The following is a 20758-nucleotide window of genomic DNA, read 5'->3' as shown; positions in this document are numbered from 1 at the left end:
ATAAAAAAAAGCTTTCATCTACGTTCTGATCTCTAGCTTAGTAAACAGCGGCTTGGCTCTGCCCCTGGCATTGCTGAAGTCCATGGGCGACGGTAAACACTCACCATCGGGTGGACCGTATGCTCGTCTGCCTACAAGGGCAGTAAAAAGAAAATAGTACTTCCTCGGATCATAGACATCATTAAAATTACTTTAACGATTTGCTCTCGCGTTTTTTTTGTCATCATTTAAATCTAAATACTTACAATAAATAATAGTACATAATAATAATAATAAAAACGCGAAATTAAACCGTAAAAGTGCTATTAATTACGTTTTATTTTCAAATCTCAAATCTCTTAATATCATGTTCAAAATTATAGTTTCAAAAACTTTGTCGTAATGATTGGTCGTTCTTGTTGACAGGTAAGCGACATCTTCAGCACGGTGAGCGACGTTAAACTAGTGAAGCCGGCGGGCCGGGTCAAGACCCCCGGCGACCTTCCCGTGGCCCTGCGCAAGGCCAGGCGCGACCGAGCCCTTCAGAAGGGCCGGGAGAGCGCCAACAGACTGAGCCTGTACGACGACAGCGTCATGCTGGGGAACACCCTGTAGTTGCTCTACGTACGTGTCTTCGGTTGAGGAGTGCTAAATGTTCGGAGTGTAACACACGAATGTCGTTCCACCCATTGAACGAACTAGTGTCTTAAGTGAGGTCCGGGATCATCGACACCTTCATTTAGTCGGACTATATGACCAGTTGTCTTAATCTAGTCGGATTATATAACGAATCGTCTTCATTTAGTCGGATTATATGACGAGTCGTCTTAATTTGGTCGGATTATATGACGAGTCGTTTTCATTTAGTCGGATTATATGACGAGTCGTAATAATTTATTCAGATTGTATGACGCGTCGACTTCATTTAGTCGGACTATATGACGAATCGTATCAATTTATTCAGATTATATAACAAGTCGTGTTAATTTAGTCGGATTATATATTGAGTCGTATTAATTTAGTCGGATTATATGACGAGTCATATTAATTTAGTGGGATTGTACGACGCGTCGGCTTCGTTTAGTCGTATTATATGACCAATTGTCTTCATTTAGTCCGATTATATGACCAGTCGTCTTCATTTAGTCGGACTGTATGAGGAGTCGGTTTAATTTGGCAATTTTAGAAAACCGTCAATATCCCTTTTTATAGGAAGGGTCTTTTGGATTACAAGGCAGCTAAGACTTCTGAAGGTCTGATTACAAAAGGATGTCGGAAAAAAAAAACCATACACCTCCAATCGATAAACTCCTCCATTAATATTAAAAGTCGGTTAGTAATGTCATGAACATGAAGATTGATGACTGAATCGAATCTCGTGCTGGCACGTGCTTGTTTTTGTTTTTGTTTTACTGTGATAATATAGGCAAACGGATAATCGTAAGTCCGAACATCAATGTATCGCTAGTTTTAGTCGTTTTACTGGTGGTAGGACGTCTTGTGAGTCCGCACGGGTAGGTACCACCGCCCTGCCTATTTCTGCCGCGAAGCAGTAATGCGTTTCGGTTTGATGGGCGGAGCAGTCGTTGTAACTATACTGAGACCGAAATCATATCTCAAGGTGGGTGGTGGTATTTACGTTGTAGATGTCTATGGGCTCCAGTAAGCTCTTAACGCCAAGTGTGCTGTGAGCTCGTCCACCCATCTAAGCAATAAGAAAAAATAAGTCGTATCAATAAATGTTTCGGTCAGGCGAGTCGATGTTTTTGTGTTATCTGTGCTGATTGTCTATTACTGTGTATTAACTGTTGAAGTATTTTGACGGCTCTTTTGGCGGGAACGCTAAGAGCGAACTTGTGCGAATTTGTTACAATAATTTAGTGTTTTTTTTTTTATAACTGGTTCATTTACCTTTAAGCATCTGTGAAAGTACACGAGTGTGGGAAGATATAAAGTCGCTGGACGTGACTCGTGGGGCTCTTAAAAAAAGCTCATTTAAGTCTCGATAAGCTTCCACAATTTTTACTAGGGCGTTATTTCATATCATTTCATTCCAACGGATTTCAATTTCAAATATATTAAATAAAAATAAATTCCGCTCCATATTCCATTTTAAAGTATTCGTAATAATAAATAATTAAAGATTTTTATTAACTTCGATACTGGCAACAATGGCGTCGCAAGAAGCCAATTTATTGCCATTAAAAGAATAAAAGTATGCGTGAAATAATTTTGTACTTTAAATTAAATATTTTTTAAGTGGTAACAGTTGATCATGTTGCGATGTTTTTTTTCTTTTCTTCTTTCTTAATTGATATTACCTAATCTCGAATAAGTATTGTATAATTTAATTGCAATACGTCTCGCGACAGTAAGCTGCGTCCGTAAAAGCTCCTATCAAGTAAGCTAGGCTTTGTCTCTATGAGTACCTTGCACGGTATGATGCCCGGTGTGAGATTCCGAATCCTCCAGTGTTTTAAGGTTTCCCAAATTCACATTTATGCGGGTTTGCTACGTGAAACAAAATCTTGAAGAGTCGCAGTCAACACATTGTCTTTTCATTCGATCCTCGCCAAGACAATATATCTCATACTTACCCAAAGGTCGTAGATGAGTAAATAGATGATTTTTTTCCTACCTATTCGCTGGTAGACTAAGAGACTACGCCTAGACAGGTAGGTGAGCTCACGGGCTCAACCTGAGAGAATTTGCTAACACTAGCTCTAACAAGAGCAGTGCTTCCCAGAATCTACCATCGTACTAAAGAGAGAGAGAGAGAGAGAGAGAGAGAGAGAGAGCATTCTTTATTGTACAAAAAAAACAATGCGAAACGTTAAATACAAAAAAAAGTACAATTGGCGGTCTTATCGCTAAGAGCAATCTCTTCCAGACAACCATCAGGTGGAAAAGAATCATTTGGAAACAAATTACACGCGGTTTTTCCAATCAATTGAAATATACTCGTATATATAAACACATACACACATACATATATATACATGCACAAATTCCTTACATATATTATAAACATTTATAATAAACAGCTCTAGACTGACTCCGTGGTGCAGCGATTAGCGGCTTTGACTATTGCGCCAAGGGTCGTGGGTTCGATTTTTGCATAGAGCAAATTTTTTTTGTGATGAACATTTATTTGCTCTTTGTCTGGATGCTTACTATCTATTCATGTGTATATTTAAACATATATCGTCTTCTCGCATTAAAACTGTATAATCTCAAAATTTAAAAATTTTACAGGAGAGTATTTTAAAGGTTTAACGTTTAATATTTTTAATATTAGTCATATTTGCAACATCTATTTTTTATTTTTTACCAGTTACATTATCTGTCTTTTAAAGTAAAATAAAATTATGTATTAATTTTGTTAATAGCAGTCAAAACATATTCTTATCTTATCGCCTCTCTTATTGCGCTAACAGGGTTCCGTCTTCATGGAAGACCGCCCACGTCCACCCTATCCCCAAGAAGGGTGACCGGTCGGACCCATCGAGCTATAGGCCTATCGCGATAACTTCCTTGCTTTCCAAGGTGATGGAGCGAATAATAAATATACAACTCCTGAAGTATCTTGAAGATCGCCAGCTGATCAGTGACCGACAGTACGGTTTCCGTCACGGTCGCTCAGCTGGCGATCTTCTCGTATACCTTACTCACAGGTGGGCTGAAGCCTTGGAGAGCAAGGGCGAGGCTCTTGCTGTGAGCCTTGATATCGCGAAGGCCTTCGACAGGGTCTGGCATAGGGCACTTCTGTCGAAGCTACCATCTTACGGAATCCCCGAGGGTCTCTGCAAGTGGATCGCTAGCTTTTTGGATGGGCGGAGCATCATGGTCGTTGTAGACGGTGACTGCTCTGATACCATGACCATTAACGCTGGCGTTCCACAAGGTTCGGTGCTCTCCCCCACGCTTTTCATCCTGTATATCAATGACATGCTGTCTATTGATGGCATGCATTGCTATGCGGATGACAGCACGGGGGATGCGCGATATATCGGCCATCAGAGTCTCTCTCGGAGCGCGGTGCAAGAGAGACGATCTAAACTTGTGTCTGAAGTGGAGAACTCTCTGAGGCGAGTCTCCGAATGGGGTGAATTGAACTTGGTTCAATTCAACCCGATAAAGACACAAGTTTGCGCGTTCACTGCGAAGAAGGACCCCTTTGTCATGGCGCCGCAATTCCAAGGAGTATCCCTGCAACCTTCCGAGAGTATTGGGATACTTGGGGTCGAGATTTCGAGCGATGTCCAGTTTCGGAGTCATCTGGAAGGCAAAGCCAAGTTGGCGTCCAAAATGCTGGGAGTCCTCAACAGAGCGAAGCGGTACTTCACGCCTGGACAAAGGCTTTTGCTTTATAAAGCACAAGTCCGGCCTCGCGTGGAGTACTGCTCCCATCTCTGGGCCGGGGCTCCCAAATACCAGCTTCTTCCATTTGACTCCATACAGAGGAGGGCCGTTCGGATTGTCGATAATCCCATTCTCACGGATCGTTTGGAGCCTCTGGGTCTGCGGAGGGACTTCGGTTCCCTCTGCATTTTGTACCGTATGTTCCATGGGGAGTGCTCTGAGGAATTGTTCGAGATGATACCGGCATCTCGTTTTTACCATCGCACCGCCCGCCACCGGAGTAGAGTTCATCCATACTACCTGGAGCCACTACGGTCATCCACAGTGCGTTTCCAGAGGTCTTTTTTGCCACGTACCATCCGGCTATGGAATGAGCTCCCCTCCACGGTGTTTCCCGAGCGCTATGACATGTCCTTCTTCAAACGAGGCTTGTGGAGAGTATTAAACGGTAGGCAGCGGCTTGGCTCTGCCCCTGGCATTGCTGAAGTCCATGGGCGACGGTAACCACTCACCATCAGGTGGGCCGTATGCTCGTCTGCCTACAAGGGCAATAAAAAAAAAAAAAAAAAAAAAAAAAAAAAAAAAAAAAAAAAAAAAAAAAAAAAAAAAAAAAAAAAAAAAAAAAAAAAAAAAAAAAAAAAACATAGGTAAACTAAAAAAAAAAAGAAAAACTAAACTACCCTCTTTTGACAGTATTTATGAGAAAAATACTGGTGATACCAAATGTTTACGCATATTAACTCAATTTTAAATATTTTGGGGAATTGTACACTTTTAATGCGGAAAGGCGATATAGTTTGTTTATCAGTCTCTATTTCTCTAGTAGCCGATAACACAGGGAATCCTAAATTGGGACCTGATGACCGTGCGTGATGTTCCAAGTGTAAATATGGTATATGTAAATATTATGTATATGGAATGTTCCAAGCTAATTTATCATTTATTTAATCTTAATACAAATCTGTAAAAACTCGAAAGTAGTCGATTATAAATGATTGTCCACTTGCATCCAAAAAAAATTTCTTTTCGTATCTAAGCTGGTAACCCAATATGGTTATGCCAGATTAACTTAACGAGGGAATCCACGAAACAAACACAGCTTATTGTCGCGAGCACATTGATCTGAAAAACGTATTGGTATTCGCATTTCTCATCTTTTCAATGTTGTTTAGTCGATTTTTAACATTATTAATATTAAACAAATGTTACAATGATCTGTCGATTTGTATTTTAAGAAAAATTTACCAATAAAATTTGTCAGTAAATACACTTCAAGCAACACGATTCAGCGCAGTATTTTCCGGAATAATATTAAATTAATGGATGTATATGTACATAGCTTAGTCGAGTGCTAATTTTTGGCAGCCATTTTTATTGATTCCTTGTTTTTTTTTTATTAATTTTTTTTACTAGTTTTATAGGTTAACGGTTTGTTGAATAGGTCTGATATGAAGGTACAATTTTTAAACATCATTGAAGCTTTAATCTTTTTATTATTACTATTATTATTTTTGTTTTGTTGTACATAAATGACGTTCTTATTGTAACTTTTTTTTTATTTGTTTTTATTATTATATTCTGTAATCATTCCAGGTTGTAAAAATTGGTTTTATGCATTCAGAGTTCAAAGTTGATTTGTATATTGTTGTGATTTAATGTGATGCTCTGTCAACTTCGGGTGCGGTCTCGGTGCTAGCTAGCGTTAAACGACTCTCGTCCCAGAGTTCGTAAGGTCGAAATTTGGTATTACGATTCTGTGTTACATACGTAATAAGATTTCGTGACAGTCAAAAACAATTATTTTACGCCATAAAATTTGAGAAACAAAATCATAAGTAGGATGACTATTAACTGCTTAAATTGGACAACGACCCATTATGGATTTGCTCCTACTACAGCTGCCAAAGGCGTTTCACTGATGAAATTCTGAGGCACTGACTGAGACGCTGTTTCTATCTCTTAACGTCAGGTCTGACCCTGCTAATGATCTAACACCAGACGCACGGTCTTAAGTATTTTAAATTTTACCCCGGGACGATGTTGAGAGATCAAGTCATTTAAAAATAGAACACCAGACGCGCGGTCTTAAGTATTTTAAATTATATCCCGGAACGAAGTTAGGGATTCAGTCGTTTAAAAATATAACACCAGACGCGCGGTCTTAAGTATTTTAAATTTTACCCAGGAACGAAGTTGAGAGATCAAGTCATTTAATAATAGAACACCAGACGCGCGGTCTGAAGTATTTTAAATTTTACCCCGGAACGAAGTTGACAGATTGTCATTTAAAAATCGCTTATCACATGTCTACAAATAATCACTATTCCCAAATGTTACTGTATAATTATTATTATAAGTGATATTTAAGTTGATAACTAATTTATTTAAGGCATGTTTATATATCGGTGGCCTAGAATGCTAATCCGGGAATTTGTTATTTTATTATTAAAAAAAACCTTTTTTTATGTTACCCTCTTCGATTTCTTATCTAAGGGCGGTTGACGGCAGTCGGTCCTTTGATCCTGGTAAGCACTGAATACCAACTGGGCCATAAGCTCGTTCACCCACAAATGTAAAAAAAAATATTGTGGGTACTTTCATGTCACATCTCAATTGTATTCTTTGACGGTTTAAACAAAAACAGTTTATTTCCAAGCTAAGTTTCATTGCTTGTCCAATATTTTCGATATTGAACCCGCAATGTACTGTGTTATCGTCTAGTGAGCACTACGAAAAGAAAATTACAAAAACCATCAGTTTGTGTAACTCGTGAATCTAGATAACCGATTTATAAGCGTGCTTTAGTGCAATGGCTCTTGACTCGTTACAGATAAGGTCGGAAATCCATTAAACATATAATTCGTTTTAATATATTGTAGAATATATGCAACCATTTGAAGATATAGTGTTCGATTAAATCTAAACCTTTTAGTCTTAGGTGTTAAGTCGAGATTTCAAGAAAAGAAAAATGTATTTGTTAATATCTCTGTATAAGTGTATACAGATTACTGTATTATTTTACCGGGATTACCCCGGTATCCCCGTATAACACGGTAGATTGGTTCCGCGTTATAGGAAACGCGTTGTTGGGCTAATCTCGCATAATGCGCTTGTATGACCCCATATAACGCGTTATGTACAAATATAATATGCAAATATTTGTAAGTTAAGTAGAAGAACATAATTCTATTATTTTTATATTTAGTTTTTTTTGTACAAGGTTTTTACAATTCAAAAACAAAGAACACAAATTTAATAAATTAATTTGATTTGGTTTTATAACAACACAATTGACATAATGTGCAGAGGTGCGCGAAATTAATTATGAGCTTTACAAATCATTTTAAATTTCACAGTACAGAAATATAATCTCGTGTGAGATCCCCGCGTTATATGGGAGAAGAACCGTGTTATACGAGGGTCTGAAATCGCGTAATATGAAAATGCGTTATAAGTGTACCGTCTTATTTACTTTACAAGCTATTTCAAGAGAAATCCGACCTCTCTAGTTATGATGTCAAAAGCTACTTACTGTTCTCGTGTTTTATATGTTAACTTATTTTTAATAGTGTCTGAATTTAACATTGATTGCAATGGGATAATTTATTGATAAATTAACGTCTCTTAATACAACTTAACACGTTGACTGCCGTGTAGGTCAGCGATGCCCTACGTGGGGCACTAAAGTAATTATGTCGATTTCTGTCTTCGATCTTCTTACTAAGGTGCTAGAATATCTAGTAGACTCTAGGAAAGACGAATCCGAAGATGCTAAGATACATACATTAAAAACAAAAAAAGACAAAGGCAATTCCGGTGCTTACTAACAGAAATTGACATAATTACTTCAGTGCGTCACGTAGGGCACCAGTGACCTACATGGCAGTCAAAGGGTTAATAAAACAATGTATTCGTTTGTTTTCCTATCGATATCTGGTTATCGGAGTATTGGCACTGTTAATGACCCGTGCTCGCCTGTCAATGTTTTACAACAGTAAAATTGGATGAGTTTTTTGAACGTCTCTTCGAAAGCCACATCCAAAGTTTACGTAGTCAATGTTAAATTTTGATTGAGATCGTTCCGTTTTTAAACATTCTTCTGTTATTATTATTATACAATTCTCGCACGTAATAATATAAAATATTATAGTATTAACGAATCGGAAATATATATATATATAAAAATAAAAAAATTATAAAAACAGTTGATGATATTGTAACCATAAAATTTATGTAAGTCATAAGCAATAATAAAATGTAATAATATAAAATGTCATAGAGTATAAATATTAAGCTGAGAAGTAGGAAATCTTTTTTTTTTCTTCTAACTTTTACTCAATTGGATAAAAATCGGATTCAAAATCAAAATCACGAGCTTATACTTCAATATTGAAGTAACGTGAAATAGTTTTTGAATTTTAAGAATATAATATAAGACCAAGTTTTTTTGTATACTCAATATATTTATACTCTATGACGGAAAGTTTACATCAAAAATACATCAAAAAATCTACAAAGAGTTACGTAAATTACAAATTTTAATTACAAAGAAAGTTATAATATTAAAACATGTTACGATGGAAATTAGAAATGATTAAACAAATGAGAAGTTTAACTGTCATGTATGTTCATCATCCTCTTGCCTCATCATCTTTTTGGTTCTGTCAGCGGTTACGTCAATGTCATTATAAATATGAAGTGATTCAAAACCTTCGGCTTAATCTTCTAAAACTCATTTTTTATTCGTGCATATTTTTTTTAAAGTAAATCCTTTTTTCTCAAAAACTTCGAAGTTCTGTATCGCTAATTGTTTTTCAATTTGCATTATATCATATATTAACAATACAAGCGTGCGATTTGACCAATTTTCAAAATGAAATGAATTAAAAGTTTATTCGTTTTTGGCTTTTTAAATACACATAGACATATTATTTTGTTTGTACGTATGTGGCCGTAATGCAAGTTAACATGATCGACAATAAAACCCGACATAACTATATCGACGAGAGAAAGTTTAAATGTCGTAACTTGCATTTTGGGCTAAAACACTTTTTACCATATTACCTATGTTCTAATTATATATCGACGCTTGAAAGGCAAACATGACTAAGCAACAATAACTGCTTTGTACATAAATGATAGGCAATAACCATATTCGATGAGATCTATTAAAATCATTTCAATCCTACAGCTACTAGCTAGATTCCACTACAGCTAGATTCGTTAAAATAAATTTTGTTTTCAGGGTATTTCAACTTTAAATTAGTCTAGTTCACGCATTGTCGCTTAGTCACGTTTGCCTTTCAGGCGTCGATATAAAAAAATGAATTGCTGTTCGTTAGTCTCGCTAAAACTCGAGAACGGCTGGACTGATTTAGCTAATTTCGGTGTTGAATTATTTGTGGAAGTCCAGAGAAGGTTTAAAAGGGCCAGTTAGCATTATATAATATAAAAATGGCTCTAGTGTACAGTTGGCAATTTTCATGTTACGACAATTCCGCTTTCATCCGTCGATATACAATACACTGGGTTGCGTATTTCATGTATTTCAAAATGTAACCGCTGACAGAATGTATTACGTTGATTTTCACAAAAAGATCCGTGTGTTTAGTCCGAGTTTTTTAACGTTCTCGATAGCGTAAAAGTTAACTCTTATTTGTATGGAATTGAAACAGCGCCCCTAGCGGCAAACGTAGGGACTGTACGCGATCGAGAAATTTTAAAAAGTCGCACTAAGCACATAACGGTAGTTTTCCAATTACAGAGCATAATGCGACTCAGTGACGCGCAATGCCGAATTATGCTGAAGCTTAATTGGGACGTGAATTAGTTTTCAAATGCATCAGCAGAGTGCGCTAAGTTAGTACAGTTTTAATTATAATAACCGGCAAACTTCTTGAGCATTTGTTGACGTAGTGGGGGTAAGTTTGCGCATGGTACACTCACGTGCAAAAACATTACTTACTCTGCGTCATAATGCTATTAAATTATTAAAATCAACTATTTATTTATATATTTATTAGAACATCAACAAAACATATAGGTTAATAATTGTAATAATTTAATCTTGGGGTAAAATAGATATTCCTTCTATTAAGTCAAAATTAGAGCTGTTGCCAGATCTTGGTTCAGTTAAAGCGAAGCTGGTATTTGTAATTTTTTTTTCGTTATCACAATCTTGACCATCATCATCATCACTGTTTTCATCACCCGAGTCGCTATCATCGTGATGAGTCGACATAGGGCTCATCGGCGTAGTTTACAACTCGGTCGATTCGGCCTCCTTTTTTTCTATAATTAATTATTTTTTGAAGATATTCGATTCGTAGTAATCGAATGTTACTTTTTTCATTTACCAGCTTCCGATTATTTTCTGTTCTTTTTTTCATCTGAAGCCTAGCTCTTTCATAATTCGTCGTAAGCTTCATTCCGAGCCATTAAAATTTATATCTTCTTTAAATTTTTCGAAGCCTTTCTACGGTACGGAGTTTCGCTGCTTGTTATGTAGTTATTATGATTACATCTTTTTATTACAGATTGAACGAAACTATCCATTCCGGTAACTTTCTTCTTCCCTGATCTTTTCTTACCCGGAGTCCGAAACACGGCGAGCAAGCCAGAGCCTTTAGCTTCGTTAATAATGCACCTAACAGTACTCACTGATGTTTTTGTTGCTTCCGAAGTCTGTTTTAATTTTTCCATATCATTCTTCCCCTGTTTTATAATGAAGCAATATACGTCGTACACAAATTTTCTACCCTTTCTTTTAAGTACTACACCAGTTTGTCATGGCATAGTGTATGTTTTATAAAAAATCAACAAACACTCAACAAATAGCAATGGCAACAAAGTCCACAAGCAATTATAACAAATAACTTAACGATTAATAACGATAGACTTTCCACTGTACGCAAGCGTACTTATGGGAGCAAGCGGAATGAGGGCGCGGTGCGGGACGCAAGGTTCGACTGATCTACCAATAACGCGCTCGATACGATTTCCCCTGCCGTCGCGCCTCACCCTCACCACCAAAGTGATCTAAAATTCGGTTCTGCGCAGTCAAGGTCATTTGCTCAAGAAGTTTGCCGATTACTATAACATTGATTATTTCTAAGAAACTACGACGAAACGAAAGCCTTAGAATTTTTTTCAACATAAAATAATATTACTAACGATAATATAAACAAAATTTCGATCAATGCCAACTTAAAGAAAAAACACTTGTCAATTTTCTGTCACTGAGTCGGTATCGATCGCGAGTATCACGCGAGAGCAGTACTTTTGAGAGTGCTCGATTCTGCGAAGCGTTGCTGTAGTTGGAACATTCAACGTTGAGCATTATGCCGCATAATGCGCTCTTGTGCTGTCATTGGAAAACTACAAACGTAACGTAATGGGTGTGAACTAAAAAGTGACTATTTAGAAACAAGCAATATTCATTGTACAAAATCTAGTTGTGATTTTTATGCTTCTTCGGTTCAATTTATGCGCTTGTTGGTATTATTATTGTAACGAGTAATTTTCGCGTACGGAATATAATATAATGTTTTTAATATACGTTTTCGTCTTTTATTTAAAACTATTTTCCTATGTTCCTATGTTGATATGTTTTTTGCCATATTGTGGCGAGTAACCATCATACAACGCAAGATCTTTGACAGATGCCTGAATCTCGCGTACATTTTCAAGATAAGCTTGCATATATACAAGAATGTTGTTGTTCCCGTCGCTTGCGACGAAGGGCTCGACAAGTAAATTAACCCACAGACAGAGCCCACTGAGTTTCTCCCTGGATCTTCTCAGTGGGTCGCGTTTCCGATCCGGTGGTAGATTCTGCGAAGCACGGCTCTTGCTAGGGTTTGTGTTAGCAACATCGTCAGGTTTGAGCCCCGAGAGCTCACCTAGTAGTTAAGGTTACGCTGAAATAGCCTCTCAAGGCTCTCAACTTAGGTAAGAAAAAAAAAACAACAGACCCATTCCCGATCCTGCGGACAGAATGGAAAGCAGTCCACGTCGCCCAAAACACGTCATTTCGGATCCTCCCGATCCACTAACGGTGCTTTTAGGTACCACAAGCACATCGTCCTCGTCGGCTCTTGCTAGGGTTCGTGTTAGCAACGTCGTCAGGTTTGAGCCCCGTGAGCTCACTATTAGTTATGATTACGCTGAAATAGCCTCTCAAGGCTATCTATCAGTTTAGGTAGGAAAAAAAGAGAAAAAACATTTGGACCTTCGGTCTACCGAGCAATATCACGCTCTCTTTCTTTCCTCCGTCGTTATATCTCTCCACAATATCTATTTTATATTCCGTTAGTATTTTGATACTTACCTGCGTCGAATCGATCACACGATCGCAAACGCGGGGTACAAGTGCAGCCTTATCCTTTAGGCTGGTTCTTGACATACAGCAAAAAATAAAAAAACTATTATTATTTTAATAAAAATCCCCTTTATTACATAATTAAAACAAACAAAAAATAAATCTATAATTGTCCACTTAACACCTATATCCATTAGGTATTTATTTACAAATGCATTAAGTTGAACAAGGAAAACTTTAGAGTTGATACGTAATATACTTTTTTACACGCTTTATATTAACTTCACTTGTATGTATGTTTGTATGTTTGTAATTGACCGTGCTTTTTAAGATATTATTGAAATAATATTTTTTCTACTCATATGTCTGACAGAAAAATATTTTATAACTAATAACACCATGCACCCCACGCTTTTTTTACAATAAAAAATTTTTTTTTACACTATTTTCAATTAAATTTTATTTTCTATTTTTTAGTTGAATTTTATATAAAGCGTGTTTTTTAGTTTTTTTAACTATTATTTTAACAAAAAAAATAAAATTTATTGGTAAACTCAATTTATGTTCTCATATTAAAACAATACAAGGCGCAACACAGAAATAGTTTTTAGGAAATATTTCAACCTAAACGCAAATCAGCATTATAAAATCTAGATTTACGATACATATATTTCAAAAGAATTTTGTACTGAGTAAAGAAAGAAACCTGTGTCATTTATACGAAACTCAAAATTGACAGATAAATACTGTCATAAAAGAGTTAAATTCATTTTGGACTTTTTGGCGGGAACGCGAGGCGTCAAGTTGTGTGATTTGTTTTATTTTGTCTATTTAGTGTTTCTTCGGGTTTAAATGTGTAATAATGGTGGTTTATTAACTGTTTAATATCTGTGAAAGTGCACAAATGTGGGAAAATTAAACAAAGCCGCTGGACGTAGCTTCGAAAAAATCTTAGTAAATGACCACCATTTTACTGAGATTATATTTCATCTCATATCATCTCATTTAATTTCATTCCAGTTGATGAATGTCTCAAATTAATCATCTTCATTTCATTTCACTCCATAATATCATTTTTCATAAAAATATGAATATACATTAAAATAAGACGTGACTTAAAGGTCTCAATTACCAGGTCATAAAATCCCTTAAAAAAATAATTAAATTCATTTCTACTTAACTTTTCCTTGTTAAACTTTTCCCTTGGCCTCAAAACATTTTACAATAGAATTGAAACGTGACTTAGCGATTATGATGATTGTTTGAATGAAAAAAATATGTAAAACTGGTACAGTCGACAAAAACGAAATTGAAATTTCTTTCTCTACCAACCTCTAACGCTACAAACGCGAAAAAAAATACGTCTGTGATTATTGAGAACGATAATAGAATTAATAACTAAATTTTTGTTTCGACTTTTTTTGTTGACTGTACCACAGCCTACGGTAACGATTGGATTCACATAAACTTAGTACCAAGTGCACGAGCTGATCCAAAGATCGTCTCAATGACGCCATTTGATAGAAATCTACGCTAAAATATTGTTTAAAATATATTATTTCCATTTCATTTGATTGTGAATAAAGTAAACACACTTAAAAAAGTGTATTAAACTTATTTTCGTTCTAATCATTTTAAAACTAAATATCACATTAAAATTATTTTAAAAACGTAACCAAACAAAACCGAATGTGTTGGACAGACGACGAAATTCATCAAAACGTGCTGTCTCGCTCTCGGCTCGCGCTATTAATACGAGTGCGAGCGAGATAGAGTACGATAATATTAGATTTCGCGTTGAATTTTGAAAACGCACATCTCTGTTAAGCATCACAAAATTTTTGACCCACATACTGTTTGACTGTAATATTATTGTATATCGACGCTTGAAAGGCAACGTGACTAAGCGACAATAACTGCTTTGTACATAAATGATAGGCAATAACCATATTCGATGCGCAAAAAAAATATATTTCTAGGTCTATTAAAATCATTTCGATCCTACAGGTAGATTCGTTAAAATAGAATTTTTTTCAGGTATTTCAACTTTAAATTAGTCTACTGTAAAGTTCACGCGTTGTCGCTTAGTCACGTTTGCCTTTCAAGCGTCGATATAAAAAAAAACAATTACAAGTATAATTGTCTTCATCAATCTTATTGTTACATCTAAAAAGATTTATATAATAGGTATACAATATATTAAAGGGTAAAAGGATATTTGGGTTAAGCAACATTACGGTTAATACGCCATATTTATCTTTGTAATTAAAGGCTTTATTTGGTATTTGCATCAACAGTTCGATGGTTTTTAATTGAACGTCAATTAAGTTTACCCCAGTTATTCATAGCTGAAGAAGTTTTTTTTGTTAGGATATTTTTTCCAAATCTTAAACTTTGAATGGACTTTTTGGCGGGAGCGCGAGGAGTGAAGTTGTGTGATTTGTTTTATTTTGTCTATTTAGTGTTTCTTCAGGTTTAAATGTGTATTAAAGGTGGTTAATTAACTGTTTAATATCTGTGAAAGTGCACAAATGTGGGAAAATGAAACAAAGTCGCTGGACGTAAGTTCTCGAGATCCCCCAAAAAGTCTACTGAAAAAAATGTCAGTAAATAAACACCATTTTACTGAAATTATATTTCATCCCATATCATTTCATTTAATTTTATCCCAGTTGATTAATATCTCAATTTAATCATCTTCATTTCATTTCACTCCATATTATCATTTTTCATAAAAATAAGATTAAAAATTCAAATAAGACTTGACCTAAAGGTCTCAGTTACCAGGTCGTAATATCCCATAATAAAAAAAACTTTTAAATGGCTCTCTTGTAAAGTTGCTAAAATGTCGCTTAAACCAAACAACTTTTCATCCCTCACCTTTTCACTCCTGTTTTATAATACATATATATATATTGACGTTTTTTGTATCAAAAAAACACCTCAAATCGAATGGCCGACTTGTGTTTGCTTAATCTAACACCGAAGTCTTGAAAGCTTCGTGTTGCCAACCACAATTTGTACTATACCGTTTCAATGTTTTTTTTTTTCAAGGCTTGCAACACTATGATTACAATTTTCAATAAGTTAAACTTCTTTTGATGAGGTAAACGGAGAATTGTATTTTTTAGGGAGTGACATAATTTATTTCACTCTAAAGATTTAATTAAATTAAAGAATAACATATTTAATAAATAAATACAATTGAATCTTATCTTTGTGTCAGATGAAAAATGTTTTATTTTAATTAGTATTAACTATCCTAATAGGAATGTCTTCTAAGTACAGGGCGTACATTATTTAATACAAAACAACATATCGACGCTTGAAAGGCAAACGTGACTAAGCGACAATAACTGCTTTGTACATAAATGATAGGCAATAACCATATTCGATGCGCAAATAAAAAATATATTTCTAGGTCCATTAAAATCATTTCAATCCTACAGCTAGATTCGTTAAGATAGAATTTTCTTCAGGTATTTCAACTTTAAATTAGTCTACTGTAAAGTTCACGCATGGTCGCTTAGTCACGTTTGCCTTTCAAGCGTCGATATATATTCAGAGACAATTCGATTAATTTTTAATTTTCAAATCGATTAATCGAAAACTATAATTAGTCGATTGTTTATATTAAAATCGATTTTCCTTCGATTCGCAAGGTGACATTGTAAATCGTAATCACGGCGTGTTAACCTTTTTTATTTTTAATATTCAATTTCTATAATTATTTTGGTATTTTTTTTAATTGATTATATGAACGCTTATCACGTGCAAGGCGGTGCGAGTCGCTGCTTCTCAATCTTTTATCCAGTTTCTGTGGGTAACGTTCCTCAAACATTCGACATCTGTAATCATTGTTACACATTAAAATCCGTGTATGTGAAGGTACGACATAGTTCACACGATCGAGTCGTTTATAATCGATTTTAGCTGACCTCCATGAGCCACGATAACCAATCACCATCAGGTGGGCCGTATGCTCATCTGCCTATAAGGAAATAAAAAAAAACCTGGTGTTAAGTCACTGGAGCCCATAGACATCTACAATGTAAATGCGCCACCCACCTTGAGATATAAGTTCTAAGATCTCAGTATAGTTACAACGGTTGCCCCACCCTTCAAGCCGAAACGCATTACTGCTGCGCGGCAGAAATAGGCAGGGCGGTGGTACCTACCCGCTCAGACTTAAGACGTTCTACCACCAGTAAAAAAGTTTACACACGTGTCATAAATTTTTACAGTACAAAGAATCGCCATTGTATCGCTAACAAGCACACAATACTGACCATTGCAGGGCGCTTCTGTTGCGTCTGGCGAGCCGGTACAGAAGCAACGGCCATAACAATAACACTGCCAATGTGGGGGGGCTCAGCTCCTGCCACGGCCAACGCCAGCCGCCTGAAACTTGCTGAAAACGAACCAACAAATAGAAGCTCAATATTTTTATTAATAAAAACATACTAAAACGCATTTCAAAAGCGAAGGACATTCATTTCTTGCAAGGTTTTTAAATATTACATCAACTATATTTATTTTAATTACAGTTATATTAATTACATTAATATTAACATTGCTACTGAAAATGTATAGACGAGTGGAACCAGTCGACCAGTGGTATGGTATGACTGCCCCACCCGTAAAAACCGGAAGGCATCACTGCTTCGCGGCATAATCTGCCGCGACGATAGCACCTGCCGTCCTGGCGCTATTGAATCGCCGTGGAAATATTTCATGAGGACGTCCTTCAGTACATTCGCCTACAAAAGTGCATGGATAGTACAGATAGAAGGTCGTATTGAGCTGCAACTAATGCCATCTATGTATAGGGGAACCTAACAAACGCCATCTATATTTAGTGAGCCTAACTAACGCCATCTATGTATATGGAAACGTAACTAATGCCACCTGTGTATAGGGGAATGCAACTAACGACATCTGTGTCTAGGGGAATATAACTAACGCCATCATGTATCGGGGGACGAACGCTACCTCAATGCGAGTTTAGCGGCGGTCAAGTGAGAGCACAACGAGGTCAGTGCGGACTCGTTATGTGCCGCACTGGGAGTACGTGCTGTAGTCATAACAACAAAACGTCTAGTTTATCTAGTAGTTATTATCCGTGCAATTCTGCAGACCGTACGCATAATAATATAGCTAGTGAGTTCGGATTAACGCGGGAAACAAACTCACGTCCAATATCCTTCGGTCCCCCTCGACGGCCTTCCTGAGCGCGGCCACGTCGGCCTCAAGCCGCGCCAGTGTCCCGGGCAACTGCTCTAGGACCTTCAAATCTGAAAACGTATGACAGTGACAGTGTACATGACAGTATACATGCCAGCGACAGTTTATATGACAGTGATAGTATACATGACCAGGCAACTGTCAGAGACGTCGGACGTCTAGCCAGTCGGGCCGCGACGAGTTCTGAAATGGATGATTCGTAACCGGAACGGCCCCTTGGGATACCAGCGACTGGGTACGAATAAAACAAAAAAATTTTTTTTTCATCTTTCTGTCATCGAGCTGTCAACTGTCAAAAACGTCAGACGTCTAGCCAATCAAGCCGCGACGGGTTCTAAAATGGACGAGTCACTCACGGGTCAGCTGCGAGGTGATCTGGTGCGCGTGCCCATTGCCGAGACGGACGCTTCGGTGCTGGGTCGTCGCTTCGGGCTCGCTCTACACAGGGAACGAGAATGTTCTATTATATCTGTCTACCCACAACTCCGAAACTCAACGTACAAACAAGCACAAAGATGGACTTTTTGGCGGGAACGCGAAGAGTGAAGTTGTGTGATTTATTTTATTTTGTTTATTTAGTGTTTCTTCAAGTTTAAATGTGAAATAATAAATGTGTAATAACGGTGGTTTATTAACTATTTAATGTCTGCGAAAGTGCACGAATGTGGGAAAATGAAACAAAGCCGCTGGACGTAACTTCTCGGGATCCTCCAAAAAGTCCATTGAAAAAGTCTCAGTAAATAACCACCATTTTACTGAGATTATATTTCATTCCATATCATCAAATTTCATTTAATTTCATCCCAGTTGATTAATGTCTCAAATTAATCACCTTTATTTCATTTCACTCCATATTATCATTTTTCATAAAAATAAGAATATAAATTAAACTAAGATATGACTTAAAAGCCTTAGTTACCAGGTCATAAAATCCCTTAAAAAAACGAATGTCGAATGATAACAATTCAGTCGTTGGCAACTACTAGAACTAAATTGTAAAGCACCCGTAAAATTATATTTAAATAAAATAAAATATTATTAATGAAACTGCTTTTAGGGACCATGTATCTGAAAACGTATTATTTATTATTGAAGAATTTATAGTATATTTATATGTTAAGAAGAAAGCGTTTTTGTTAAGGGAAAAGGAAAAAATGGACGTTAAATCGGAAGGGGATATTCTGAACTACATGAAATTTTTTTTTTTAATAAGTTTTTTGGGCAAACGTATCCACGGCCGATCAGCTTCGGCCAGTGCTGGCACTCGAAATTTGAAGTTGACAATTGTAACGAGGCACGTTGCGTTTCTTATTCGATTGATAATACGAATCGATTTAGTTCTAATCGTTCTGGCTCTATAGTCGGCATTTTCTTTGGCGTTCATTTTACTTACTATGCGCTCGCTCACAGAGAGTTTTTCAGTGAAATACCGAGATAAACAGATATGAGGATTAAAAATCTAAAGATTCAAATCCATGAGCACAGAAAAGCATAAGCACAATGGAAAAACCCAGTATTTGTACGTCAATGCCAAACATGTGAGATTGCAATGTTTGGATTCTTGGAACAAATGACAATCGGTATGCTTTTTTTTCCTATATAATGACGTGTCGATTTTTACCTCCTTTTAACGGAATATGGCGGATCAGTCAGACTATATTCCTTAGAGTACGAAATGTCCTTCTTCAAACGAGGCTTGTGGAGAGTATTAAGCGATAGGCAGCGGCTTGGCTCTGCCCTTGGCATTGCTGAAGTCCATGGGCGACGGTAACCACTCACCATCAGGTGGGCCGTATGCTCGTCTGCCTACAAAGGCAATAAAAAAAAAAAAAGAGTGGTCATCAAAGATTAACGAGATGAGAATGGACATTAGGTCGCATATGTGTTACAGGGATGGGTTGAGGAGAGAGGCGATAGAGCTTATATTACGTACAACACTAACATCGAGTGTGTCGATGTACTCGTCTTCGGAGTCGTGTCGCGTGCGTTGCGCCGCCGGTGAGGACGCGCCACTCGCCGACCGCGAACCTGAGCGGCAATGTACAGTGAACTTCGCTATACCCTCGGATCTTAAACTAAGCGCACAGGCGAGATGAATGTGTTTTTTTTTTATTGCTTAGATGGGTGGACGAGCTCACAGCCCACCTGGTGTTAAGTGGTTACTGGAGCCCATAGACATCCACAACGTAAATGCGCCCCACCCACCTTGAGATACAAGTTCTAAGGTCTCAAGTATAGTTACATAGATTCGAGTCTGAGATACACATGTCACCGCCCACCTTGAGGCATGAGGTTCAAGCCTCAACTGAGGTGCCCTTCGAACCGACACCCAACAGTTCCGCTGCAGATATGGGCATGGCCCTGGTAACATACTCAAAGAATGCTTCTTAATATGTCGCTCATAGACATCTGGCGATATTGTATTTGTAGTGGGTGGTTATCATAAAAAACAAGATACTTGACAGACGCCTGAATCTCGCTTACAAAATTTACAAGATAAGTTTGCATATATACATACGGAGTAGAGTTCATCCGTACTACCTGGAGCCACTGCGTTCATCCACAGTCCGTTTCTAGAGGTCTTTTCTGCCACATACCATCCGGCTTTGGAATGAGCTCCCCTCCACGGTGTTTCCCGAGCGCTATGCCATGTCCTTCTTCAAACGAGGCTTGAGGAGAGTATTAAGCGTTTGGCAGCGGCTTTACTCTGCCTTTGGCATTGCTGACATCCATGGGCGACGGTAACCACTCACCATCAGATTCGCCGTATACTCGTCTGCCATCTGCGTTCTAGCTTCGGATCTTCCCTTGGTCGTTCTAGCTTCTCCAAGGTTGAACGGTGGAAGGATCAGT

At 37.1% G+C, this 20758-nt stretch overlaps 2 protein-coding genes across 4 annotated transcripts in view; one reads left to right on the top strand and one right to left on the bottom strand.

Moving 5' to 3' along the window:
- LOC101744534 (probable serine/threonine-protein kinase DDB_G0278901) overlaps positions 1-11898 on the top strand; it is a 32555-nt gene extending 20657 nt beyond the window's left edge. For both annotated transcript variants that reach the window (XM_038015155.2, XM_038015163.2), the window contains exon 14: positions 406-11898. In XM_038015155.2, the coding sequence (XP_037871083.1) occupies positions 406-594 (189 nt within the window). In that variant the 3' untranslated portion in view covers positions 595-11898. The remainder of the gene's footprint in view (positions 1-405) is intronic.
- An 869-nt stretch (positions 11899-12767) lies between these two features.
- LOC101743956 (acyl-CoA-binding domain-containing protein 5) overlaps positions 12768-20758 on the bottom strand; it is a 43421-nt gene continuing 35430 nt past the window's right edge. Inside the window, exons 5-9 of one of the 2 annotated variants that reach the window (XM_004933206.5) lie at positions 19848-19933; positions 18262-18343; positions 17855-17955; positions 16951-17072; positions 12768-16509 (exon numbers count right to left, since the gene is read on the bottom strand). In XM_004933206.5, coding sequence (XP_004933263.1) covers position 16509; positions 16951-17072; positions 17855-17955; positions 18262-18343; positions 19848-19933 — 392 coding nt within the window. In that variant the 3' untranslated portion in view covers positions 12768-16508. Of the gene's footprint in view, positions 16510-16950; positions 17073-17854; positions 17956-18261; positions 18344-19838; positions 19934-20758 lie in introns of both variants that reach the window. The other variant, XM_012696458.4, reaches the window with a different exon arrangement.

Source organism: Bombyx mori, chromosome 2 (genome assembly GCF_030269925.1).
Source record: "Bombyx mori chromosome 2, ASM3026992v2".
NCBI classification, from domain to species: domain Eukaryota; kingdom Metazoa; phylum Arthropoda; class Insecta; order Lepidoptera; family Bombycidae; genus Bombyx; species Bombyx mori.
This window is presented reverse-complemented; position numbering and strand designations above follow the sequence as displayed.